The sequence below is a fragment of the Marmota marmota genome, unplaced genomic scaffold, assembly GCF_001458135.2.
Source record: "Marmota marmota marmota unplaced genomic scaffold, marMar, whole genome shotgun sequence".
Classification (NCBI taxonomy): domain Eukaryota; kingdom Metazoa; phylum Chordata; class Mammalia; order Rodentia; family Sciuridae; genus Marmota; species Marmota marmota.
Genome location: NW_026000283.1, coordinates 9,721,807 through 9,746,277, shown reverse-complemented (window position 1 = coordinate 9,746,277; position 24,471 = coordinate 9,721,807). Strand labels below are relative to the sequence as shown.

Sequence of the window (24,471 nt, the reverse complement as noted above, 5' to 3'; positions counted from 1 at the left end):
CTCTCAGGCCCAAGATGATGTAGAGCATCATGGCTGAAGGATGCATTGGAGGAAAGCAGTTCACCTCAAGGCAGCCATGAAGCAGAGACAGAGGAGTGGGGATAAGGAGGCACAGGGAAGATGCACCCTTCCAGGGCATGACCCCAGTGACACCTCCTCTAGTCATGCTCCACTTACCTACAGTTACCACCCAGTCATCCTTTCAAACTAGGATGGACAGTTCAATCATTTCACCTCACAGTCCAATGATTTCACCTCTGAATAATCCAGCATTAGGAGGAGCTTTTGTGGAACAACTCATATCCAAACTATAATACAGGAGGAGGACAGGGGTAGAGACAGAGTTTTACTTACCAAAACCAGAATGGGACATATATCTTTTCAATGTTCATTTTTTTAACTTTAACAGTAAGACATGACAGTGTTCTCATATTCTTGAGAATGTGATTTTAAGTGACTGTGTAACATTCTGTCATGTCAATGTTTCATAATATAATTAACTAGTTCTATCTAATTGGGCATTTTAACTGTATCCAAATTTTCATTTTCACTCTCAAAATTATATTAGCACGCAGTTTTCTATACCATGGCCAAGAGTGAATATTATATCATTAAAAATACGTTAGCTGGTTTGAAAGGTATCTTATTTTAATTTGCTTTTGTTTATTAGGAAGACAGAACATTTTCACATTGCTTATCCATCTGTATTTCTTCTGTAATAGTTTAGCTATTAAAACCTCTATTCTAGGTCACTCATGGAATATTCATCTTATCTTGTTTTGTCAGTATTTGATAGTGTATTATCCTAACCCTTTGTCATACTTAAGATAGCAAGTATTTTTTTCTTGTTTTTACATTTGTTTTTAAATGTGTCTGATGGCATTATAATGGGTAGAAATATTAATTTTTACATATTAAAATCTTTTCAACTGTTATTTCTTTTCCTTTTATCCATAGGTCTTCTTGGAAATAATATATACAGCCATCTATATTTGAGTCTATTATATTTATACCTTAAAAATTTAATTCTTTAATCATACTTGAACTTATTTTGGTGTTGAGAGGTAGGTGTCTAAATGTATTTTTTCACTAAATAATTAATCTAGTATCTTAGTATCTCAGCATCATTTTCAATATTCCATTCGTTCTCCACTGATCTGAAAAAACATCTTTAACAAATACTAGACAGACAGAGAGAAAGAGAGAGAGAGAGAGAATATATGTGTATATACTGTTTTACCCTGTGAGCTGTTGGTATTCTTATACCCACCTAATATTTGTTTCCACCTTTTTTGGGGGGGGGTTACTGGGGATTGAACTCAGAGGCACCCAACCACTGAGCCACATCCCCAGCCAGATTTTGTATTTTATTTAGAGATAGGGTCTCACTGAGTTGCTTAGCACCTTGCTGTTGCTGAGGCTGGCTTTGAACTTGAGATCCTCCTGTCTCAGCCTCCCGAGCTGCTGGGATTATAGGTATGTGCCACTGCACCCGGCTGTTTCCAGCTTTTTGAGTAAATGCAGTGCAAGTTAGTACTCACTATTCATCTTTTTATTAATCTTAAGAACACATTTTATTTAAAATTTTTTAATTGACATACAATTGTACATATTTATAGGATACAGTGTTACATTTTAATACATTTTACTATACAGTATGTAGTAATCAAATCAGGGTAATTGGCATATCCATCACCTCATGTATCATTTTTGTGTTAAGAACATCCAAAATCCTATTAGCTATCTTGAAATATTCAATTAATTGTTGTCAATTATAGCTAATCTACTATGCTATAGAACATTAGAGGTTATTCCTCCTATCCAACTGCACCCCTCTACCCGTTAACCATTCTCTATCTTCCCATTCCCCACATCCTTCCCAGGCTCTGGTAGCCACTATTCTATTTCCTACTTCTATTAGATCAACTTTTTAGCTTTCACATGCTGGTGAGAACACATGGTACTTGTCTCTCTGTGACTATTTTAATACAATGTCCTTTAGTTCCATCCATATTGCTGCAAATGACAGAATTTCATATTTTTAAAAATAAGTTGGATAATATTCTATTGTGTACATGGACCATATTTTCTTTATCCATTCATCAGCTGATGAACATTTAGGTTATTTCCATTTCTTGGCTATCGTGAATAGTGTTGCAATGAACATTGGAGGTCATATGTCTCCTTGACATACTGATTTCATTCCCTTTAAATATATACCCCATAGTAGAATTGCTGGATCATCTAATAGATCTATTGATAGTTGTTCAAGCAATCTCCATACTGCTTTCCATAATGGCTGTACTAATTTATATTCCCATCAATAGTATATGAGAATTCCCCTTTCTTTACATCCTTTGCCAGAATTTGTTATTGTCTTTTTATACAGCCATTCTAGCTGTGGTTTCATCATTATTCATATTTTTCTGAACTTTTTTGGTAGTCATCACCTGTATACTCTCTCTCAAAATTTAATTCTCTACTCCTTTGAGTCCCAGATGTGCTTCCTTCAACTAGATTCTGTGAGACTACCCTGTAACTTAACAGTTTATTCTTTTAACCTAGTTTGAGTAGCTTTCTGTTCCTTAAGGTTTTATCTGAGCCCTACACTCTCTCTCTACTTTGTTCTTCTATGATATTATCTAAACATCTGATATTTATCATCTTTAGGAATAAGATTCAGATTGATATTTTTAAAAAGCTAACATTTATTGCTTACTGTGTACCTGGTAGCACTATCTTAATTTTCTTTAAAATCCTACAATATAGAAAATAGTGTTCTCATTTAGAGATGGGGAAACCTAGGCTTAGATAGGTTAAATAACTTGTCTAATGTCACAAAACACTGCAATATTTGAGAGAGCCAAGATTCAAATTCTGTTTTGACATACCCACCATGCTATACTATATAGCACTTGGCTTATTTTTGGAATTGAAAACGACACAAGAATCAGTTATACTAAAAGAAGGCTTAAAGGCATTGGCTGGACTGCTTGGATGATATATGATCAGTTATTAGTTAATTGATCAGTAATTAATTATTGATAGTAGATGATATCCATGTACAACACTCTCCACAGTTCCTGGTACATAGCAATTCCAAAATGCATATTTTTTTCACATTTTTAACATCTTTGAAATCAATAGGCCTTCCATTACTACAGTTTAATTGACAGTATTAATCTTACAATTGATGGCATTTTAGATTTGATGAAATAAGGCATTAAGTGCTTAATAAATGTCTAGTTTTTAAATGAGGTGAGTTATTCATTCAGAAAATATTTGTCCTATGAACTATGTGCCAAGCACTGTTCTAGGAACTGGGACAGAGTAGTAAGTAAAGAAACAACTCCTACTCATGAAGTTTACCTTCTAGTGGGAAACATGAAAAACACAGATTAACAATGTCAGATAGTGATAAATGAAAAGGGATAAGGTGAATGTAAAGTGGCTGGGAGTGCTATCCTAAACAGGGTGGTCAATGGAATATTCATGCGACAAGAAACTTGGCTGGGGTGAAAGGAGTGAAAGGGAGAGCCATGAAGAGAGCTGGAGGAAGACCTTTCCAGGTGCAAGGCACAGCAAGTATAAGGGCCTTGACATGAGAGCACCCTTAGAGTCTTTGAAGAGTGGCAAGGGGGCTAGTATGGCTGAAGTGCAGAGTACAAGAAAGTAGTAGGCAAAGTAAGGTGGGGGTAAAGACTATGAAGGGAGAATTTGAAATATGTAGGTAAGGACCTTTGGGGGAGGCTATTGAGGATTGAACTCAGGGGCACTTGACCACTGAGCCACATCCTCAGCCCTATTTTGTATTTTATTTAGAGACAGGGTCTCACTGAGGTGCTTAGCACCTCACTTTTGCTGAGGCTGGCTTTGAACTCCCAATTCCCCTGCCTCAGTCTCCAGAGTTGCTGGGATTACAGGCGTGTGCCACCATACCTGGCAGGTCTTTTTTTTACCTCTTTTTTAATGTGGTGCTAAGGATTGAACCCAGTGCCTCCCTCATGCTAAGCAAGTGCTCTACCACTAAACCACAACCCTAGCCCAGGTAAGAATTTTTTTGAAACCCTTTCAAAAAGGCTCTAGATTTGAGTAGAAACTGTGTATTGGGGTTCATAACTACCTAGTAGGGGCTGCTGAGTGTCATGTCTACACTGCACTTGAAGCCAAGGGATGACTAGGAGCAAGGGTAGAGATGGCATTAATTTAAGGAATGTGAGGAGAGACAGTTCCATTTAGTCTCTTAAACACACTAATGCACAGTCAGAATGATTCATGGTGCAGAAGAGTTTGAGGGCAGAATGATAATGATACGTGATCAGAATAACAAGCTGAGGCTACTCTGAAAAAAGTGACACTCAGGGTTCAACACTATTGATGATGTACAGTTCAAACTGGCCTTGGTTTATTAGATTTTTCAAGTCATGCTGCCACAACATCCGCCTGCCCTTCAAGTGGATTGGACAAAATTCAAATTATTTTAAGAATATTGAAAACATTTATAAAGTGACTACATATAAGATAGTAAAGTACAGAAGCTAGATTTCTATAACTGTTTTAATGTAAGGCATATGCTTTTATAAATCTACTGTTTCCTAGAAAGGCAAGATGTATAGTGGTTAAGAGCATGGTCTTTGGAGGCAGACCAAGCTGGTTCAAATGTCACTTTTGCTACTTCTATGTCACTTTAGTTAAGTAACCAACTCAAGCCTCAGTTATCTCATCTGTAAATTGGGAATACCACTTGACCTCAGAGAGTTGCTATGATTATTAAATAATGTGTGTGAAGTACATAGCACTGGGACCACTCAATAAAACCATAGCTGCTTTCTCCTAAAAATACATTGTATATCAAAATTTGTTATTCATTGTACATACATCTTGAAAGAAAGCAACCCAAATTCATAGTGCCATCAAAATACAGACAATAAAAGCAAAGGGAAAGAAAAACATTTCCTCGGAGTTCTAAAGGCAATACTTGCATTCAGAAAGTAGACATATTTAAATTAAAGATGAACCTTCAAATTGACTTTTTAAGATACATGGTAACTCTCACAAGAAACATACACAGAACCACTCTTCTTGCAAGCAGTAATCTTAAAGGGAGGCACAGAGCTGTGAACTATTCAATGAAGGAGCTGAGACAAGAAAAACAGTTTCTATTGAGACCCCTGTCACTAGTCCCACAAATGCAAGAGTACAGGTCATCAGTGCAGATAGACAATTGCTAAAAGTATATTTATCATGAAACTCTCATAATCATTAGACTTCCACATTTTGTTTTTAATGTTTTCTTGGAAATTTCATGACCATGTAGGCCCCCATATTTGAAATGTCTGTACAAGAGGTTCTACTGCCTTCCTAATGATGGGACTTAGTAAGCTGCAGACCTATGAGATCATGATTCCGACTGACAATTCAAGAGAATAGATTTTTTAAGGAACTTAGATTATACAAATCAATTTATGCTCTTAAACCTGAGCATATGGAATTAAAATGGAGTTAGCCATAATAACATGGAATGCATGATCTTTAATACATCAATCTAAAATCACACTATCAGATCAAACAGGAGTACCACAATATGCTTTATTTTTCAGGTATTAATGAGTTCTCTAAATTTCTATGTACAAACTTTAAGTAGCAGCAAACATCAGTTCTCCCAAAGAAGCTTAGGTGAAAAACAATTCATTCTATCCATGAGTTTAAAGCCCTGCTGTTTGATCCACTGTTGTACTAACAAAAAAATGAACTCAGTGAGAAAAGCTAATTGAATGCTCAGTTCATATATTTTGAGACTCCTATATTTTATTGGAGTTAAAGCAATGAACCCTTGGTAAATATTTTAGGTTTTGTTTTGTTTTGTTTTGTTTTGTTTTGTTTTGGTGTGTGTGTGTGTGTGTGTGTGTGGTGCTGGGAATTGATTGAATTCAGGGCCTTGTGCATATGAGGCAAGCACTCTATCAACTGAGCTATATCCCCAGCCCCAATATTCTGTATTTTAATTATCAAGGAATTAAATATGTTTGCTAATTATCTCAGAAAAAGCCATGATACCTAATGAATAATCAGTGATACTAGTCTCCTACCTAAAAGATAGAAAACTTTGAAATGAATTCATAATTTGAACATATCTGAATATACCATTCATAGAATTAGCAAGGGTAATGAATCTGGCTTTTAGAAAATCATCTAAAAAATATCTACTGAAATGAAGCCACTGTTCTTTATGGTACTATATTAACCAAATGCCTTTTACCGAATAACAAATAAGCAGATGTTTTCAAAGGAGAACATTTTTAAAAGAAAACATTCTTATATGCCATAGCAAACAGAGAACTTGCATCTGCAAGGCAGAGCTACAGAATTTGAAAGGAGTTGTAATTGAGCAATCTGACTTTCTACTCCAGTCTGGAGTAAATGTGTGAATAGATAAGACCATAAGGAAGGATGTTGATGATCTTTTTCTTTGTAAGAAAAATTTGTAATTCCAGTTATTGGCAGAGTTTTTACATCAGCAGCAATACAGTGGTGAGCATCTACATTGTGCTGAGAGGTAGACTGGGACTTAATCCTTGGATTTAATAACAAACTAGCTTTAAGGTTTAAACTCAGTTTGTTTAGGCTTAACCTTAATTTTGAAAATTTCTGAAGTGAAGGCAGATCTTGAAGAATTTTTGCTTTTAGTTCACTGTAGAGATAAAATAGGTTGGTAAAATAAACATCTGCCTTATGCTGAGGACAGGTGTGTAAAGCTGCCATTTGGGTACTGCACAACCACATCACTGTGCTTCCGAATAAAAGAGCAACTCAGCAGCTGAACCAATCAAACAGACACAGGGATGAGTGGTCTCTAGTATTTTACTCCAGATGCCAGAGCCATTAGAGTTCCCTACAGGGATATAAGTCTTTATCAGGATCAACAAATTTACAGAACAAATCCCAGTCCAGCTTTGGCTAGGCGGCCAATTGACTGATTATACGTCAGGGCCCACTAGCCTCTAGAATTAGCACTTGCTGCTGTGAGAAAAAAAGAAATCAATGTGTTAAAAATATCAATTTGAACTTATTCATACAGGGAATAGAAAAGTACAGGAGGCACATGATAAAAGTATACAGAAGGCTTTTTTTTAAGTGCAGGATGAATTAACTTTCTGAACAAGTTAAGGCTCTGAGGGGAAAAAATTCTAAATCATAACCTTAAAAAATAGTCTGTTCTAAATTAACACCTTACAAAAGCTGAAATTCTTACTTCATCCTTCAGCATAAATGTCAAATCTGAAATCATCAATATATTTCAAACTCCAGAAGGGAAGGAAAAAAAGACATTCTTGTTAAAATATAGTAGCCACTAATGGTAATAGAGAAAACCACCAGATTTTTGCTATTAAATACATTATTGCAGTACTGGGGATTAAACCCATGGTCTCATTCATGCTAGGCAAGTATTCCACCTCTGAGCTACACTACCAGCCTTCTTTTAAAACTAAAAGAAAAACACAGATTTTAATAATCCTCATTAGAAAATTGGAAAGGAAGTCTTATTGTGAACCAAATTTTATGTTTGTCACCAATGAAAATGAATTCATTATGTTCTTGAATTTATTTCCGGAAGCACATTAAATTCTCTTACAGCTTTGATTTTGCAAATAACATCAAAGTAGCAAAATACAAGTAACTGCAACATATAAAATTATACTTCAGTAGAAATACTTTCATAATTGGATCCAGAGGCTTAAAATAATTATTTACTTTAAAAAGACATATTCTGAGCCATAATTTTTCTTTCAGTTACATTTTAACAAAAGAGGAGGAAAGAAAAATAGAAACAATGGTCCTAATACATTTTTTTCTTAAATACCTGCTACTCATGCCCAAATTAGCTGGCAACTCACTGAGGTTAGTCCGAGATAGATCTTAATCAATCTACTATAAAGCATTTCCTGGCTTTTAGCCAATGGAAACATAACTTTTGATTGCAAAAAGAAAAAAAAAGCATGAGATCTCAGTGACTATACAGACTGATAACCAGTGCGACTTTTCCTTCTTCCAATCATATAAGAGATAAATACAACAATTATAAGGAAGCCAAGGGCCACACCCACTGCAACAGGAATAAGAAAGTTGAGGTCAGAGTCAGCAGAACATTCTTCAGCTGTTAGAAAAGAACAGACAGCAAGGAGAGGAGATTAGTAAAGAATGTAATTAAGCAAAGCAAGCAAACAAGAAATAAGCATTCTGATAACAGGTTAGTCTTTTATAGCATTATCCTTATTTCTTAAGATCAATCCAAATATTTCATAGCAACTGATCACCCTATATCTCTTATTATAATCATCTAAAATCACACCAAATTCTTCAATACAAAAAAGCAGAAGTTAAAGGAAAAATGGGAAAAGGTCCAAAATACAGAATTATGCTTGCCCTATATAAAAAGATTTTAGGTTTAATTGTCTAATGGCACTAGGGAAAAGAGTAATCATCTACACTTAAAAAAAGAGACCACCAGGAAGGCAGTGGGTGAAATTTGAATTTCAAGCTCTGAATTTAGGCAAAACTGAATTTGAATCCTGACTCCTTCAAGTACTAGCTGAAGGACTTTGCCAAGTTATTTAAACTAGGCCTCACTTTCCTCATCTATAAAAGGAAAATAGTAATTGTGGTATTATAAGATATTTAAGAATTCATTCTAATTGTATTTTAAAGTATCTGATATACTTCATGCAGTCAACAAGTGTTCATTCCTTTCTCTTTTCTTCTCATGTTTGTGATCCCATCCAAAGATGTTTAGGGTTTGAAGTAATAACAAGCAGAGATCATAATAGGAGTGTCTCAGTACAGTACTATTGAAAAGGCCAATATTCAATGCTTTAAAAATACTTAAGCAAAATGATCCTGCAGCAGCTCAAAGTGCCCAACTGTGATCTCATTATTTCAAATTTAAACCAGCAGTTGTTTCACTATTGAATAATTAGATTTCATTGGGGCAGTTTTTATCAAAATGCAATGGTTTTTTTTGCCTGCTAGATATGTAACTTCAGTGAAGTCACTCCCCTTTCAGAAAATTATGTTGTTAGAGTAAATAATCTTTAAGATACTTTCCAGCATAATTCTAAGGCAATTAACAAAATGTGATATTTGGTGTGATTTATTATTGTGCAATAACTTGCATTTTTCCTCTAATTTTAACTTTACCTCCTCTTACAGTTTTGCCATTCATAAAAAACAGTTTGGAAAGGTTTGGAAAACATAAGGTGAATTTCAGTAATCACATTAGCTTTTGTTGAAAAGATTTACTGTATTTTACTGCAAGCCCTCAGTTGGGGATTTGAAAGCTGGGTACCAAGATACACTGTATTGTTAATCAGTAAGTTATATAAACTCTGAATAAGCTTATATATATATTATATATATATATTTCAAACTTTCACTTCAATGTGAAAACTTCTCATCTATTAAGCTTCCTTCTTAGTTATCTATACATTCAATATCTGTGCCCCACTTATACCATAAAATGTTTCAATAAGGGCTGATTATTTAGCTAATTTTAATGCCAACAGCCTCTCTATACCCTCATCTATGTTCTGCCCCATGGGGGCTGTCTTGAAGAAGCAAGAGCCTAGTTGCTATGCTTCACTGCCTCCCTTCTGAGATTGCTGTTAGCTTACATTTCATAAGTACCAATCTGATGACAACACTAAATAGATTTTAATGCTCTAGAGATCAACAAGATGAGGTAGAAAAACACAACACAATCTGTCCTAATTAGTTCATAGAATATTTCTATCTTTCAATGCTAATCAGGCATCCAAAGAGGAGCAAAATACAAGGAATAAAAGGCAAGTAGTTAAATATACTTGAATGTTTTCAGTCTATATTGCTGAAAAATAAGTATTAAAAAAAAACTCTAATTCTGGAGCCAGGTTAAGTTCTGTGGTAGCCTCTTGGGTCTGTTTTTTACCTAGGGGAAAAAAATCACAAACCTGAGATACTGATTTCATTTTTTTAAAAATTTTGAGACAGGGTCTCTCTAATTTGCTGAGGCTGACCTTGCAATCCCCTTGCCTCAGTCTCCCAAGCTGCTGGAATTACAGGTGTACACTACCACCCAGCACTGATTTAATTCTTTACTGGAACTCAAAAAAAAAAAAATCAGTAAAAGTCACATAACCTTAAAAATGTGGATGGCCCTAAGGACAGTGGTTGCTTCATTCCACTGAAAATCGAGTTCAAGCATATGTGATGGGCATTTATGCCACATCAACATTTACTTAATGAACTATATGCAAAGGCACAGTGATGAGTTTAAATCAGGATAGTTCTCATACATTGAAACAGAACACCAGTAGTGAAACAATATTTATTAATTCCACTAAAACACACTACATATTTTGTTTTTATAATGGCCATGTTAATAAGTTTCAGGCATCTTAGGTTAGGATCAAAATTTAGGCAAAGCTTCTTAAAACATTGCACACCAATGTTCTTTTTAACAAATTTGTCCTCAGAACCAGTAAATAAAACATTTTTTTTTATTTTAAGCTAATCAGAGAGAGAGCAGTTTTATTAATAAAGACTGATCTTAAAATACTGGGAATGATTTAGGAATTAAGGTTTCAATATATCATTTTTAAGAAGAAAAGTGTTTCATATACCAAGAGGCAACAAATCCTTATTATTTGCACGTATTTTTATATAATCAATCAGATTGCAGGTTCTAAAATTGCTCATATCCAGCATGATGACGCTTGAGACCAATAAAATAAGCCAGCAACACTAGAATAAGTACTCCTGCCAAGGCTGCTCCCACCGCTATGGGCACAAGGAAGTTGTCGTCATCTGCACTGCAGTCTTGAGCTAGATGTGGAGAAAGGACAATTGAGAACAGAAACAATGACAAATTTTCAAATCTGTCCATTTTAAGTTAAAATGACAGTACTTCCCAGCACACACATTTTGTTTTTCACATTAAGATAACAAGTCACTGGCATTATATTATTAGCAAATGAGATGTTCCACAGAAGTGACTTCCCAAATAACCAAACCATACACTTTTACATAACAAAAAAAATGTAGTCATTTTGGGTGAAATGTATACAAAAATGATCACATTTTTCTCAGATTTCTTAAACAGAAGATAGTGAATAAATATAATTAACCTTTCCTTGATGATCAGGCTGTGAGCTTCAGAGACAAAATGTTATGATGTTAAAGAAGCACAGTGCTTGGAATACTGTATATTATTAAGTATTAACTAATGACAACTATACAAAAGAGACACAGAACTCAATACATGGAAATCTGGAGTCATTAAATAAGGAGGAAAGATAAAAACTGGCCCTAGTGGCATACTTGTTGGCTTCAAGAAGCTCAGTCTAGTGTGAGACTCAGGCAAGGAAGTAAGTGGTTATAATTTCAAAATATGCTGTGGTTGGGGCAAGCAATACACAAAGTTTCAATGGAAGTGTTTCAGAGGCACACTCAATTCAGCCTTGTTACACAAGACACACTTTTTAAAAGGTGACAATTGAGCTGAGTTTTTTAAGGATGGATATGAATTACCCATACAGGTAATGAGATAAAGATATAAAGATATTCCAGGCATAAGAATCAGCACAGACAAAAATATGGAGGACAAGAACACTTGGCACTTCAGGGGCAACAAGCAAGCTGACATAGCTAGAACAATGGATCAACTGGGCAGGAGGCAGAAAAATGTATCAGAACCAACTTATAAGATCACTGTATACTCCTAGATAGTTTGGCCTTATCCTGATAGAAAAAAAAAAATATCAGCATCAAGATTTTAAGCAGGATATTTTTGTTTCAGAAGGTATGGCAGAAGGAAGCCTAGAGGTAGTTAAGTTAGGCGACACCTCTATTACTAGAGTCTAAGTGACCAATATTATGTCCCTGAACTAGGTTAATGAAGTGAAGATGCAGAAAGGACAGACTGGAGATTCAATTAGAAGGCAGAATTGACCAAATGGATGTAGAGGGTGTAGGAGGAGGTGCTAATAGGATAGTTTCCAATTCCACACTTAAGTAATTATGTTCATGCTGGTGGCATTCATCATGGTAATAATTCAAGAACAATACTGAACAATTTCAGTATTGTTATATTTGTAGTTATTTGATGGGGGAGGGTTGGGAGAGGATAAGCTAGAGAGTCACTCCATTTTGGATTTATGCCTGTGTTCAAACCAAGTGGTTATATGACAAGTGGTAGTTAAAACCATGTACAACAAAATTTCTCAGTGAGAGCAAGTCAAATAAAAAGAGGTCCACAGACAAAACCCTTGGGAACACTCATATTTGAGAGATAGACCAGAGTAGGAAAAAGAAGTAGAAAAGACAGGTAGAAAATAGTGCCACTGAAGTGAAGGAAAGGGAGAGTTTCAATTAGCATAGGAGAATAGCAAAGTCTTAAGAGAAGTCTGAAAAATGTCCATTGAATCTAGGAATATAGACAGTTGAAGGGTATGAGTCAAATTGCCAAAGATTTACAAGTAAACGGGAAGTGATTGGTTAGGAAATCGAGAACATGGGATAAGGAACATATGCTCATTTCAAGGAGTTAAAAATGATTTAAGAAAAGAGAAGCAATATAGAGGTAGTTAGAACAAAGACAAGAAAAGATGGCAGGTGAGTGGAAGAGACTTACATGTTTATAGGATGAGACAAATGTTTAAAGAGCTATTAGCACATGATACGTTGAAAATGCTGACTGGTATAAGGTCTCCTAGGAGGCAGGAGGAATGGTATTTCAGAAGTATTAATCAAGAAAACCTACAGTGATACTAGAGAGAGGAAGGAATAGTACAAATGGACACACACTTGGAAAGGGAAGAAGAGAGCTCACATGTTAAACTGACACTTCTATTTCCCATTTCCTTGCCTCTTACTGCCCTAGTTCTCTTCCTAGCTTGCAATCTACCAGGGATTGATAAATCAGGCAATTGAAGTTTATTTGAATTGGGTCAAAAATAAGAATGAATAGGCTGAAGGCAATTCTGAGTTTGCCTGCATTCAAGAAATGTGCCAGCCTTTTTTTTTTCTTTTTCTTTTCCTGTAACCCTCTGGGACAGTAACTGGGAACAAGATGCAACCTCGGAGTTTATGGACTTTTTGACATTGACTTTGGCTGCCAGCTCAATGATGTTTTTTAACTTGGTTCTGTTAAGAATCCAGATAGCTAAGGTTGCCAGATGTGAGTTGTGAATAGATGATGTTAAGAGTCCTCAGTGAGTGCCACCCCTTCAATTTCCCAAATTACCATTCAGCCTATAAACTATTAGGTGACACGTATCATAAAGTATTATGCTTTGAATTTAATATCTCTTGGATTTTAAAAAATTCATTAGTAGATTAATTTCTTATTCTGGCAACAGACTCACAGTCCTCTCTTTCCCAAATTGGGTATTTGACCTAGTACTGAAACGACTTTCATAAATACTGCCAATAAGGCTTTCATGTAAGACAAATATTCCCAGAGTAGATCAAAAAGGCAATTCCGCTAATACAAAGATCTTTCCAGATGCTGTCACTTACTTAAAATGCTCTCAATTAGTGTGTGAAATATTAATTTATAATAACTATTGATTTTATGAATTCAATCTTTAAAAATTCTTTAGGTAATGGAAAGAAATTTTGGGAAAACAGTAATTTAATAGGATTGTATCCTGAAAAAAGAAAACTCATTCCAAAAGTCATTTCGACCTGACCTATTTGCCGAAAATATTTCTGGGGAAAGGAAAAGTACATCTGTGGAGGAGTTTAATAGCCAGAAGCAATGAATATTTTTTTAAGACTAAAAAAGTTTCATGACCAATGAAATTTCAATGAAAACTTTCATTGAAACAGTAGATTATAAACAGTTAATCTTCAATGTTCTGTTCAGAAATTTTTCAAATAAAATTTTCAGCATAAGAATTGGAAAGCTGAGATATACATTTATGACAAAATGTAAAACTCCCTTAAAAAGCAGTTGAGGGGCTGGGGATATAGCTCAGTTGGTAGAGTGTTTGCCTTGCATGCACCAAGGCCAAGGGTTCAATCCCCAGCACCACACACTAAGAATCTACTCTAAGACTCACATTCTTATGCGACATATATTTGTTATATACCTTTTAGATCAATACTCAAACCAAAGTAAATCACATAAAGCTGAAAGGGTACTTAAAGCTTCTACCACTTATGCATGTCTACACTTTTCAAAGACAACATAAAACAGTTATTGATGCAGAAAATTAGCTACCAAGGTAAGACATGGTAGCTAAAAGGAGATGAATAAGACAGACGAATGCAAGAAAATTTGACATTATCTAACTTTAAAAATCAGATGAAATGATATTAATCTTAAAAACCTAACTCTTGTGTGGCTAAGTTAAAATGAGGCCAACCTTAGTAACTTGGCGAGTCTCTAAGCATCTTAGACATTGTCTCAAAATAAAAAATAAAAAAGGCTGGGGGATGTATATCAGTGGTAAAGTGCCCCTGAGTTCAATTCCCAGTACCAAAAGAAAGAAAAACAAATCTGAATCTTATAAGAATTCCTCCTGGAAAAAAATGCAGGAAATAAGATAGGTGCACTATACACTGAGGGGTTAATACTTTATTGAATGTAGAGTATGATCTTGATACATAACAAGTCACTTCTTATCAGATTCCTTCTAAAAATACTCAAATGTATATTTATCTTCTTTGAAATGGAAATTATCACTCAAAGAAATAAGAGTAGCAGGATTTTAAAGCCCCAATCCCTAAATGAAGAAAATTGAGATCCCAGGAGTGAAGCAACCTGGCCAAAATCACATGGTAGCTAATAGCAGTATTGGGAGCCATGACTCACAGCATTCATATGGCTTAACTGGGTAACCCAGAGAAAAATTACCAGCTTAGTTTTCTTGTGTGATTACTACAGTGACCAGGAAACTATTTGGAAATTGGAAGATTGAAGTATTTTAAGATGAGTTAAGAGATGGATTGCACACAATCCTACTTCGGTTCAGATCAATAGCTCACTTTGGATAGCTGCTATGAAAAGCTGCTATGTACAGATATGAAATATTGGTCTCACTTTAGGAATTGAGAAGTGTAGGAAGAGATACTCTGAAGCTTTTACTATGAAATAAATATTCTAGATTTCTGGGTCCCTCTCTGACTATGCATCAGATTCAGCAGGGAAATGTGCACGCGCGCGCACACACACACACAAACACACACACACACACACCCCTCATCCCAGATCTGCTAAGTGACATACTCTAGGGTTGGAGTCTGGGAAAACCTGGGAAGTGTATTTGTAATAAAGTATGTGTTTTTACTAAAAACACAATTCCCGGGTAATTCTTATTCTGTAGCCAGTTTAGCATCTTTCAAGGCCTATGTATGCCCCTTCTTCCAGAGAATACTACACAGAATATTTCTACTTCTAAGCATTTACAAAGATTTTTCTTTTGAAAGAAATTGCGATTGTGTAGTATACAAAATCTTGACTTTAACCAACAGGAAAAAATATGAGCAAATTTACTTAAGAAATAAAAGAATCTTTATTGTTTTAGAAGCAATGTTGAGCAAACAGGCAAATATCTAAAGAGAGATACCATACAATAACTAGTGGTTTAAACATTGAGGAAAAAAAACATGGAAAGTATTTACATGGACCAGTTTCTTTATACAAATGCTTTAACATGAAAAACACCCCAAACCAAATAGAATTTTAGCATCAAGGTGCAAACTCAGTAAAACAAAACAACAACACTACAAAAAATACAGAGAACGTGTGGCTATAGGAAATCATAGTGTAAATAGCAGAATATAAACTGGCCCATGTAGAATACAAAAATATTCACTTAAGTCAGATTTTATATAAAACAGTGCTTATTAGAGGTATTTTAATATGAATCAGATATATAATCTAAAGGTAGAAACTTTTAGAAACATCAACAGCATTAAGCCAATGCCACCCACTTGTGCTTCTAAGTTTTTGTTTTTGCTTTTGTTTTTAAAACTGCTGTTTTGACTCATGAAAAATCTCTAAGGCCCACATTCTTAAAAGTATTATCCAGTCTTATAAGATTAACAATTTTATACTAAAACATATTTCAAATAAAAAAAATAATTTTTATAAATCAGATTTAGTCTTTAGGAAGCAATTTAAGCTGGCAATTCAGCTCAAAGTAGCTCTAGGAGAGGGGTTAAGTCAATCAGGAATCTGATTCTGAGCCAGTAAGATTTTCAGGCTAAACAGACAGCAAATTTAAGTGAGAGAAATTATTTATCATTCTAATGACAGTTACAGACATAAACATGCTAACATGCAATTATCTATATATGCGTGCATGTATGTACTGATGTATTCAACATCAAAATTTTGGAACCCAGATAGTTCCTCATTTTTTTGTTTGTTTTTGTCTTTGCAGTACTGTGTGTAGAACCCAGGGCCCTGTGCATGCAGGCAGGCACTCCAACATTGAATAGTATCCCCAGTACTAGCTCTTCATTTCCTACTGATGGGGAGGCATATAATCTGCCCTCCCCAAATAACCACAGGAACCTTGCACATGTGGCTGCACATTGATATTTTTAAAAATAATTTGCTCAGCCATACCAATGTGTGTGTGTGTGTTGTGTGTGTGTGTGTATGTGAGCGTGCTCACGCACGTGCGTGCAGAATCTGCAAGGAATACTTGATGTGTTAACTATATATGCTGAAAAAGTTTGCTTTCTTACATAAGCATTAGGTGATGCACAGTAAATAGACAATTGGTACATCTCTCCCATCACAAAACTGAATACAAAGTATATGAATTAATAATGAATCTACCATAATGAACAATAACAATGTAAGTTTTGATTAACACAGAACCATTTAAATGTAAAAGCCAAATTACTAAATGTTGTAGCAATCAATGCAAACTAGAAATAAATAACTTTTTAATAGACTGAGGGAAGACCAAGACTTTTGGGTTGAGTACAAGTTATTTTCTAAGTGTAAGTGCACTTGATCTAGGTTCTAGGACATACTGGCATTTCTTCTTTGAGAAAAAGAATAAAATACATTACCACCAACAAGGAAGACTGGAAGGTTAAAGAGAAATCTACATTAATTTTAGTACTACATGTAGAGGCCAATTTACGGGTACAAAAGACTAATGCCCTCAATTGGCACTGCCTAGCAATTATCTTTAAAGCACCTAAAAAATAGATTGAAATGCCCAGTTGGAATAGTCTTGCATCTTGCAATTTAAAAGATTGAAACGTCCAGTTTTTTGGAAAAAAAAAGCATTAAACAATAAGATTAACACCTATTCTAAAATTGAAAAAGCTTTTATGTCTTTTGTCATTACAGCCACATTAAGTACAAATGTATTCAAAAAGCATGAGAAAAGCATTCATTTGTAAGAACATAATATACTAGGCCCTGTTCAAATCTACTAGCATCTCTTTCATGGATCAAATAATGCAGCAATGCCAAAGTAGCTAAGTTAACCTGCAAACGAAATCACAAAAAAAAGCAAAAGGAGCAAGTACAAATCCACTATAGAATATGTTGTCCCAACTCAACCTCATGCAAGGAAAAGATATCGTTTCAAAAATTGTTTTTCCTAAGCTGTATATTTCTAGTCAGATATACGTAAGTGAAAACACTGAAATCTAATTCAAGACAGTAAAATAGAACCTATAATACAGGTGATTTTGCATGTGTCTTTTACTATAGAAATAACTATTCCTTGGTTGGGAAACCAATATCACATGGCTAATTTATAGTTTATAGGATTTTTTTGTTTAAGTTCAAAAATCTCTCATACCACCCATTCTAAGAGCAGGACTACAACTAAATATACCTTAAATTGAACAGTATTGCAGGTTGGAACTTGTACTTGCTTTATTGTTTGATAACAGAGATCACATGTGGATTAGTGTTACAGAGTCTGATATCCAGCATAACTTTTTCTTCTGCCAATTAGGTAAGCAATCACTATAACGATAATCAAGCCTGAAAGACCAGCACCAACTATAATTGGTATTAGAATGGTGTCATCATCCAGCGAACATTCCTGGGCTGTAGGTGAGAAAAAGTGTGTAACAAATAATGAGTATAATCAAAAAAAGAATGTTCAAAAGTAAAAGATGTTGATTCAAAAGTCAGAAATGCTTACAAAATCAATTTTAATTATGACAGGTATATTTTTATGATAAAGCTACAGAAAATTAGGGGCTATTCTAAAACTAAAATCCTAAAACTTGTCTTCTTATATTTATATTTATGCTCATGTGTATATATGAATTCATACACATGAATATGTATAAATTCATTTATGTCTATGAACACACACACTGGATTACACGGTATACATACGTGTGTGTATGGTTGTGTATTTGTTTACATTCCAAGTTCTTTCCAAAACAGGAGTATCACTTAATCAGAAATTAAGAGAGCTAATTTAGCCTATTTCTACATAGCCAGATTAGACTCCCAGTGGTACTGTGATTGTCTCTGGGGGAAACAGGATAGCAGGGTATTACAAGATTAGAAGAACCAGGCTGGCTTTAGAGTTCCTCTATACTTGGGTCAGTCAACTACAGTTCATGGCCAAATCTGGCCCAAGAGCTAAAAATCATATTTATAATTCTAAATGGTTGTGGGAGAGACATATATTCTGTGACACATGAAAGTTGCATGAAATTCAAATTTCAGTGTCCATTAAAAAAGCATTATTGGAGCACAGTCACACTCATCTGTTTATGTATTACCTATGGCTGTCTTCATGTTATAATGACAGATTGAATAGTTGCAACAAAGACAATGTGGCCCCAAAGCCTAAAAAATACTGTCTGGATCTTTTAAGAAAAAGTTTTCAGATCTCTGATTGAGACTATATGATTTTAGTGGCTACATGAGTCAAGAAACTGGGACCTCTTACTAACCTGAGTGTGGTTACTACCTTTCTTATCAATTTGGTCCAGGCTAGCAGCCTACAGGGACTATTTTTCTATTTCTGGAGAATAGTCTGATCCAATAAAATCCAATCAACACTCTTCTACCTTATTGCAATTCTATTTCCTCCCCATGTACACTCAAGTATTACCTATGTGCTGTATTTATAGGTACCCATAGCCAAGAACCTAGTTCCACAGATAGATTATGCATTTAATAGTATTAAATGCTATATACTTCTTTGGGTGACATTTTAAATTCTATGCACATAAAACCCAGAAATTTAAAGAAAAAGAACAGCTCATCTATATTATAACTGACTAGATAAATAGACCTTAACTGATAATAACACTGAAAAAGATTTTAAATTCTAAACACAAATCTGGATCTAAAATTATAGTGAAGATATAGGGGAGCTAGATTAAGACTCCATAAATAAAGCTACTAAAGGATGAAAAAATGAAGTACATAAGTAAAACCAACAAAAGAAAAAATGAATTCTTAAAAATAACTCTTAAAGTTGTGATTAACATCCCTACTCACAAGAATGGTAGGGTGAAAAGCCCATTTATTGACGAGGTATTCATCACCTTTGAAGAAGTAGTTGAATGGCTCACAGCATATTCACTTTTTGTTTGTTTGTTTGTTTCAGGGATTGAACCCAGGGGTGCTTAACCACTGAACCACATCCCTAGCCAGCATATTCACTTTTAAACATTGCTTCTACATTTCCTTCTAAACCATATAATTAATTGTTTAAAAGGATATGGATGACTGGAATAGCTCTGCTCAGCAAATCTGTGATGCACAAACCTCCAATTTTAAGTAATTGGTTTAAAAGGACAAGTTACTTAAGGAATTTTGTGTACTTTGTTTTCTTTATGCAAATTTTCATCTTGTGAATGCCAAATACATCTTTCACATTCACATGAACATGTTATAATGAAAGTCCTTCAAAGAACTTTCATCAAAAATCTTATAAATGCCATCATTAGCCCTGAGTTGATTTTCAAAAAGCCTCATTTGCACTGGTACATGCTTTGAGGACTTGTCAGATAATTCTGGCTGCTAATAACATAGTTCGCAATATTTGAGGCTTTGCTATCCCTCTTTATTTTTGTTTCTTGAGATCAGACCAAACTGCTTTCATTCAGGTAGGAAAATGTTTCCAATGAGAAGATGGCCCCAAGAAGGCAGATAAGATACTCAAAGCTGCTGCTCCAAGGTACCATCCCCTCCAAACTGAAACCAAGACGCAACTATATTTTAAGTAAGCTCACTTAAAGCTCTAAATAGTTTTCAGATCATAAAAACATTTGGCTTGAGCAAAATGATGGGCCAAATATAGTTACACAACTTGTCCATTGCCATAAGAACTCTACATCGTAGAGTCAAGAGGAGAGTTCGTATTTCTCTATTTAAATATATAAATTTCCATGACTCAAAGAAAAAGCCACCTATCAGTCAATGTAAGAACATAATTATTAATAAAACTTGCTTGATTCTTACCTGTAGAATACTTTCCTTCCATCACATTGAAAGGCTGAACTCTTAATTCAAAGGTATTTATCTGAAATGTTCTAGATACTGAAACAGTCTGCTCTTTGTGGCACATATAAGAACTTCCCAGAGGAGCATCCCAGTAGCTAAGGTTGTTATTTGCAATGCTGAAAACTTTCCAGGAAAAAAAAATACAGGTTAGTAATTTCTTATCCTATCAACATCAAAAATGGACAGTTCTCAGTGTTTTTTAGTAAAGTATGGGAGCTTAGGAAACATGGTCTACCAACGAAAAGCAAGTCTTACCACCACTACTTTTTTTTTTCTTTTGGCAGTACTGAGGTTTTAACCTAGGGCCTCAGATATGCCAGGCAAGTGCTCTACCACTGAGCTACCTCCCCAACCGTTAGCCCTTTCTCTTTTATTTTGACAGAGGTCTTATTAAGTTGCCCAAGTTGGCCTTAAGCTTGCAATATTACTGACTCAGCCACATGAATAGCTGGGATTACAGTCATAAACTACCTCCCTCATCTTTCTATAGATGTTTCTACAGCTTAAAAATCATTTGCATCCTTAACTATTAACTACCATGTTTGAAAAGATGAGATATAGCAACATATAGAATACCACAACTCAAATATTCAAAGTTACATATTTTAAGTGGTGGTCAAGGTATACTTTTTACAAGGTTCCACTGAATAAGGCACTCTTTGATAATGAGACGTGTATAGTTTCTAGTCCTTCAATATAACTCACACTCTTCTCCCTTAGACCAATGCTTTGCTTACCAGAGCCATTAGCCAAATTCAAGCTGACATTCACTTCCTTCAGATAGAATCGGTTTTCATTTTTCTGTTTCAAAGAGAACATCCAATTAATCAACATATCACAACTGTCTACAGGTAAAGTTAATATCTACAGAAGAAAAGTGATCTAGTAGTAATACAGAGAAGAGGCTACCATGGATTAGACCTGGGCTAGTATAATAAACTGCAACTAAGCAAAGAGAACTCAAAGTGGCAAAACTCTTTTTCTCTTCATTTAATTTCCAACTTGTGGACTACCAGAGTAGTTATGTGGTTCTTGGATAACAATGTGATTCATCTTGATTTCAGAGTCCACACCACTTCTATCCCAGATCATGACAGTCTCTTACTGGACTCTCTGCCTTTCAATCACTCCAGCTCTATTCTTTCCTTTCTACTGCTTCTCTCTCTCTCTCTCTCTCTCTCTCTCTCTCTCTCTCTCACTGGGGATTGAACCCTTGGCCTTGATGCATGCAAAGCAAGCACTCTACCAACTGAGCTATATCCCCAGGCCTGCTATTCTCTTTTGTTTGTTTGATAATTTTATTTATTTTTCTTCTTGCTATTACATTTTTTTTCTTTTGGTGTTGGTGCTGGGAATTGAACTCATGGCCCATGCATGCTAGGCAAGCTCTATCAGTGAGCTATATCCTCAGACCTTTTTTAAAATTTTATTTTCAGGTAGGGTCTTGCTAAGTTGCCCAGGTGGGCCTTGAACTTGGGATCTCTTACCTCAGTTACCCAGATAGCTGGAATTGTTACTACATTTTAAGATTTTAATTTAATGTTATTAGTGGTTTTTTTTTTTGCAGTACTAGAAATGGAACCAAGGCCTTGTGCATACTAGGCATATGCCCTACCACTAAACTACACTCCTAGACTTTTTTTTTTGTGTGTGTGTGTGTGTATGGTATTGGGGATTGAACCCAGGGCCTTGTGCATGCGAGGCAAGCACTCTACCAACTGAGCTATGTCCCCAGCCCTGTTTTTGTTTTATTTGTTCTAATTATCCCTGTGTGTGTGTGTGTGTGTGTGTGTGAAATTAGAGATTGAACACAGAATGCTCTACCACTGTGCTACATTCCTAGCCATTTTTATTTTTTCATTTGGAGAAAGGATCTTGCTGAATTGTGCAGGCTGGCCTCAAACTTTTGTGATCCTCCTGCTTCAGCCTCTAGGATAGCTGGGATTATAGGTATTCACTACCTTGCCTGGCTGGATTCTATTTTAAAATAGCCTACAGGGCAAAACAAATATTATAATTATTAATATTAAACATTTCCATGTAAGATCAGAAGAAGCCATTTTCCATTAAAGAGCCTACCACAGTGGTCAGATGTATCACTCAAAAGGGAATGACCCCAAATATTACTTTCCTCATTTTTATTAACCATAACTTCTATGAGATAACAGAATATATCTAAGGAGGTCTGCTCTTACCATACTGAAGAGGATAAGTTTTTTTTTTTTTTGGTGTGTGTGTATGTGTGTGTGTGTATGTATGTATGTTGCTAAGGATGGAACCCAGGGCCCAGGGCCTCACAAATTAGGCAAGTACTCTACCACTGAGCTTCACCCCCAGCCTGAAGAAAACAAGTTTAGACACTTATACACTTTCTTCTTTTTAATTTTACAGTGCTGGAAATGGAACCCAGGGCCTCATGCATGCTAGGCAATGCTCTACCACTGAGCAACACCCTGGCCTACCTGACATTTTTAACAGTGACTCACTAGTCATATAACAGAGGAATTATTAGAATGTAATAAAAAGAAAAATTTTGTAATCCTTTCTAAAATATAATTGTCTAATATAATTTTCAATTACTCAGCACATATTTTATAGAGAAAAATACTTTAGACTCAAGATACCAAGTTCAGATATGAAATTACAACATACCTCTCATCTACATATCAGATGTTATATATCAGTAATCTGATTACAAAGCAGAACTTGTTTTTATCCAATTATATAATAGCTCTTATTTTGAGAACTATTGGTGGTTCATTTTCCCTTATCTGTAGCTATACCCTATTGCTCATTTCCATTTGCTACAATATGTATACAGATATATCCCCTCACAGAAATATTATGAGGAAAACAATTGCTTCTGAGAAGGTAGAAATAAAGGTCCCCAATGACTAATTAATTCTAGCAAGAAGTAGGACAGATATACGTAACCTGAAACCTTCTGTTCAGGGTTCAGCTTTTCATACAAATGTGAACAACAACACAAACTCGAATGCTGGCATTTTAAGCTATCCTGATTTAATGAGTTAATATGTGCCCTTACACAATGTCTTATATTTAGAAAGTACAGTCTTCCCTTAGTATTGATATTCTCATAGGATTGGTTCCAGGACCAGCAACAGATACCAAAATTTGAGTTTGTTTAAGCCCTTTTTATAAAATGGTGTAGTATTTGCATATAACCTACACACATCCTCCTACATACTTTAAATCACTTCTAAATTACTAATAATACCTAATGTAATGTAAATGCTATGTAAGTAATTGTTACACTATCTTGCTTAGGGATTAGTGACAAGAACATAAGTCTGTACATGTTCAGTATATATATAACTCTTGTTTTTTTTTTTTTTTTTTTCCCTCACCAGTCTAAGCAATTTTAATTTCAAAAGCCAAAGAGACAGTTTATGATAGCATCCCTTCTTCTTTGTGCAAATGTACACACATATTTCATTTGTGACTGTTACTTATTTGCAGGAAAAAGAAAGGGAATATATACAAGTATAAAAGAAAATATTACATGCCACCCAGAAACTGAAACTGTGAGCTGATAACAGCGACAAAAAGGTGAAGCAAACAGGAGAAAACAGAACAGAGAGTTGAAAGGTGCTTTATGTGTGCTCAGCACGAATACTGTTTCCTGATCCTACTTCTGCCACAACTGACACCTTACCCCTTTGTGGGGCTCATCCATTATCTGTGAAAACAACAATTGTCTTGTGATATTAACTAAGTTCTAATTTTACCATTTTCCCTCAGATGTTTGCATTTTTTCCTGGCTTTCAGATTTTTTATAGATCTTCCCCTGCTCTTAGCCAAGGCTGAGGTTCTACTTTCCTTATATTCTACACACTTAATTTCCCTTAATTATGCTGCTCATTTTGGAATTTATAAAGTTGACAAATTAAATCTCAACACCTAATAATACAAACTTTTCATGAACTATGTTGTAGGTGTGAGAAAGTCGTGGTGGT

At 35.0% G+C, this 24,471-nt stretch overlaps 1 protein-coding gene across 2 annotated transcripts in view; it reads right to left on the bottom strand.

Annotated features, from left to right (window-relative positions):
- Positions 1-10,346: 10,346 nt before the first annotated feature.
- Positions 10,347-24,471, bottom strand: part of Lamp2 (lysosomal associated membrane protein 2) — a 35,287-nt gene continuing 21,162 nt past the window's right edge. Inside the window, exons 7-9 of one of the 2 annotated variants that reach the window (XM_015498508.2) lie at positions 21,232-21,295; positions 20,453-20,617; positions 10,347-10,857 (exon numbers count right to left, since the gene is read on the bottom strand). In XM_015498508.2, coding sequence (XP_015353994.1) covers positions 10,718-10,857; positions 20,453-20,617; positions 21,232-21,295 — 369 coding nt within the window. In that variant the 3' untranslated portion in view covers positions 10,347-10,717. Of the gene's footprint in view, positions 10,858-15,527; positions 18,068-20,452; positions 20,618-21,231; positions 21,296-24,471 lie in introns of those variants that run through there. The other variant, XM_015498509.2, reaches the window with a different exon arrangement.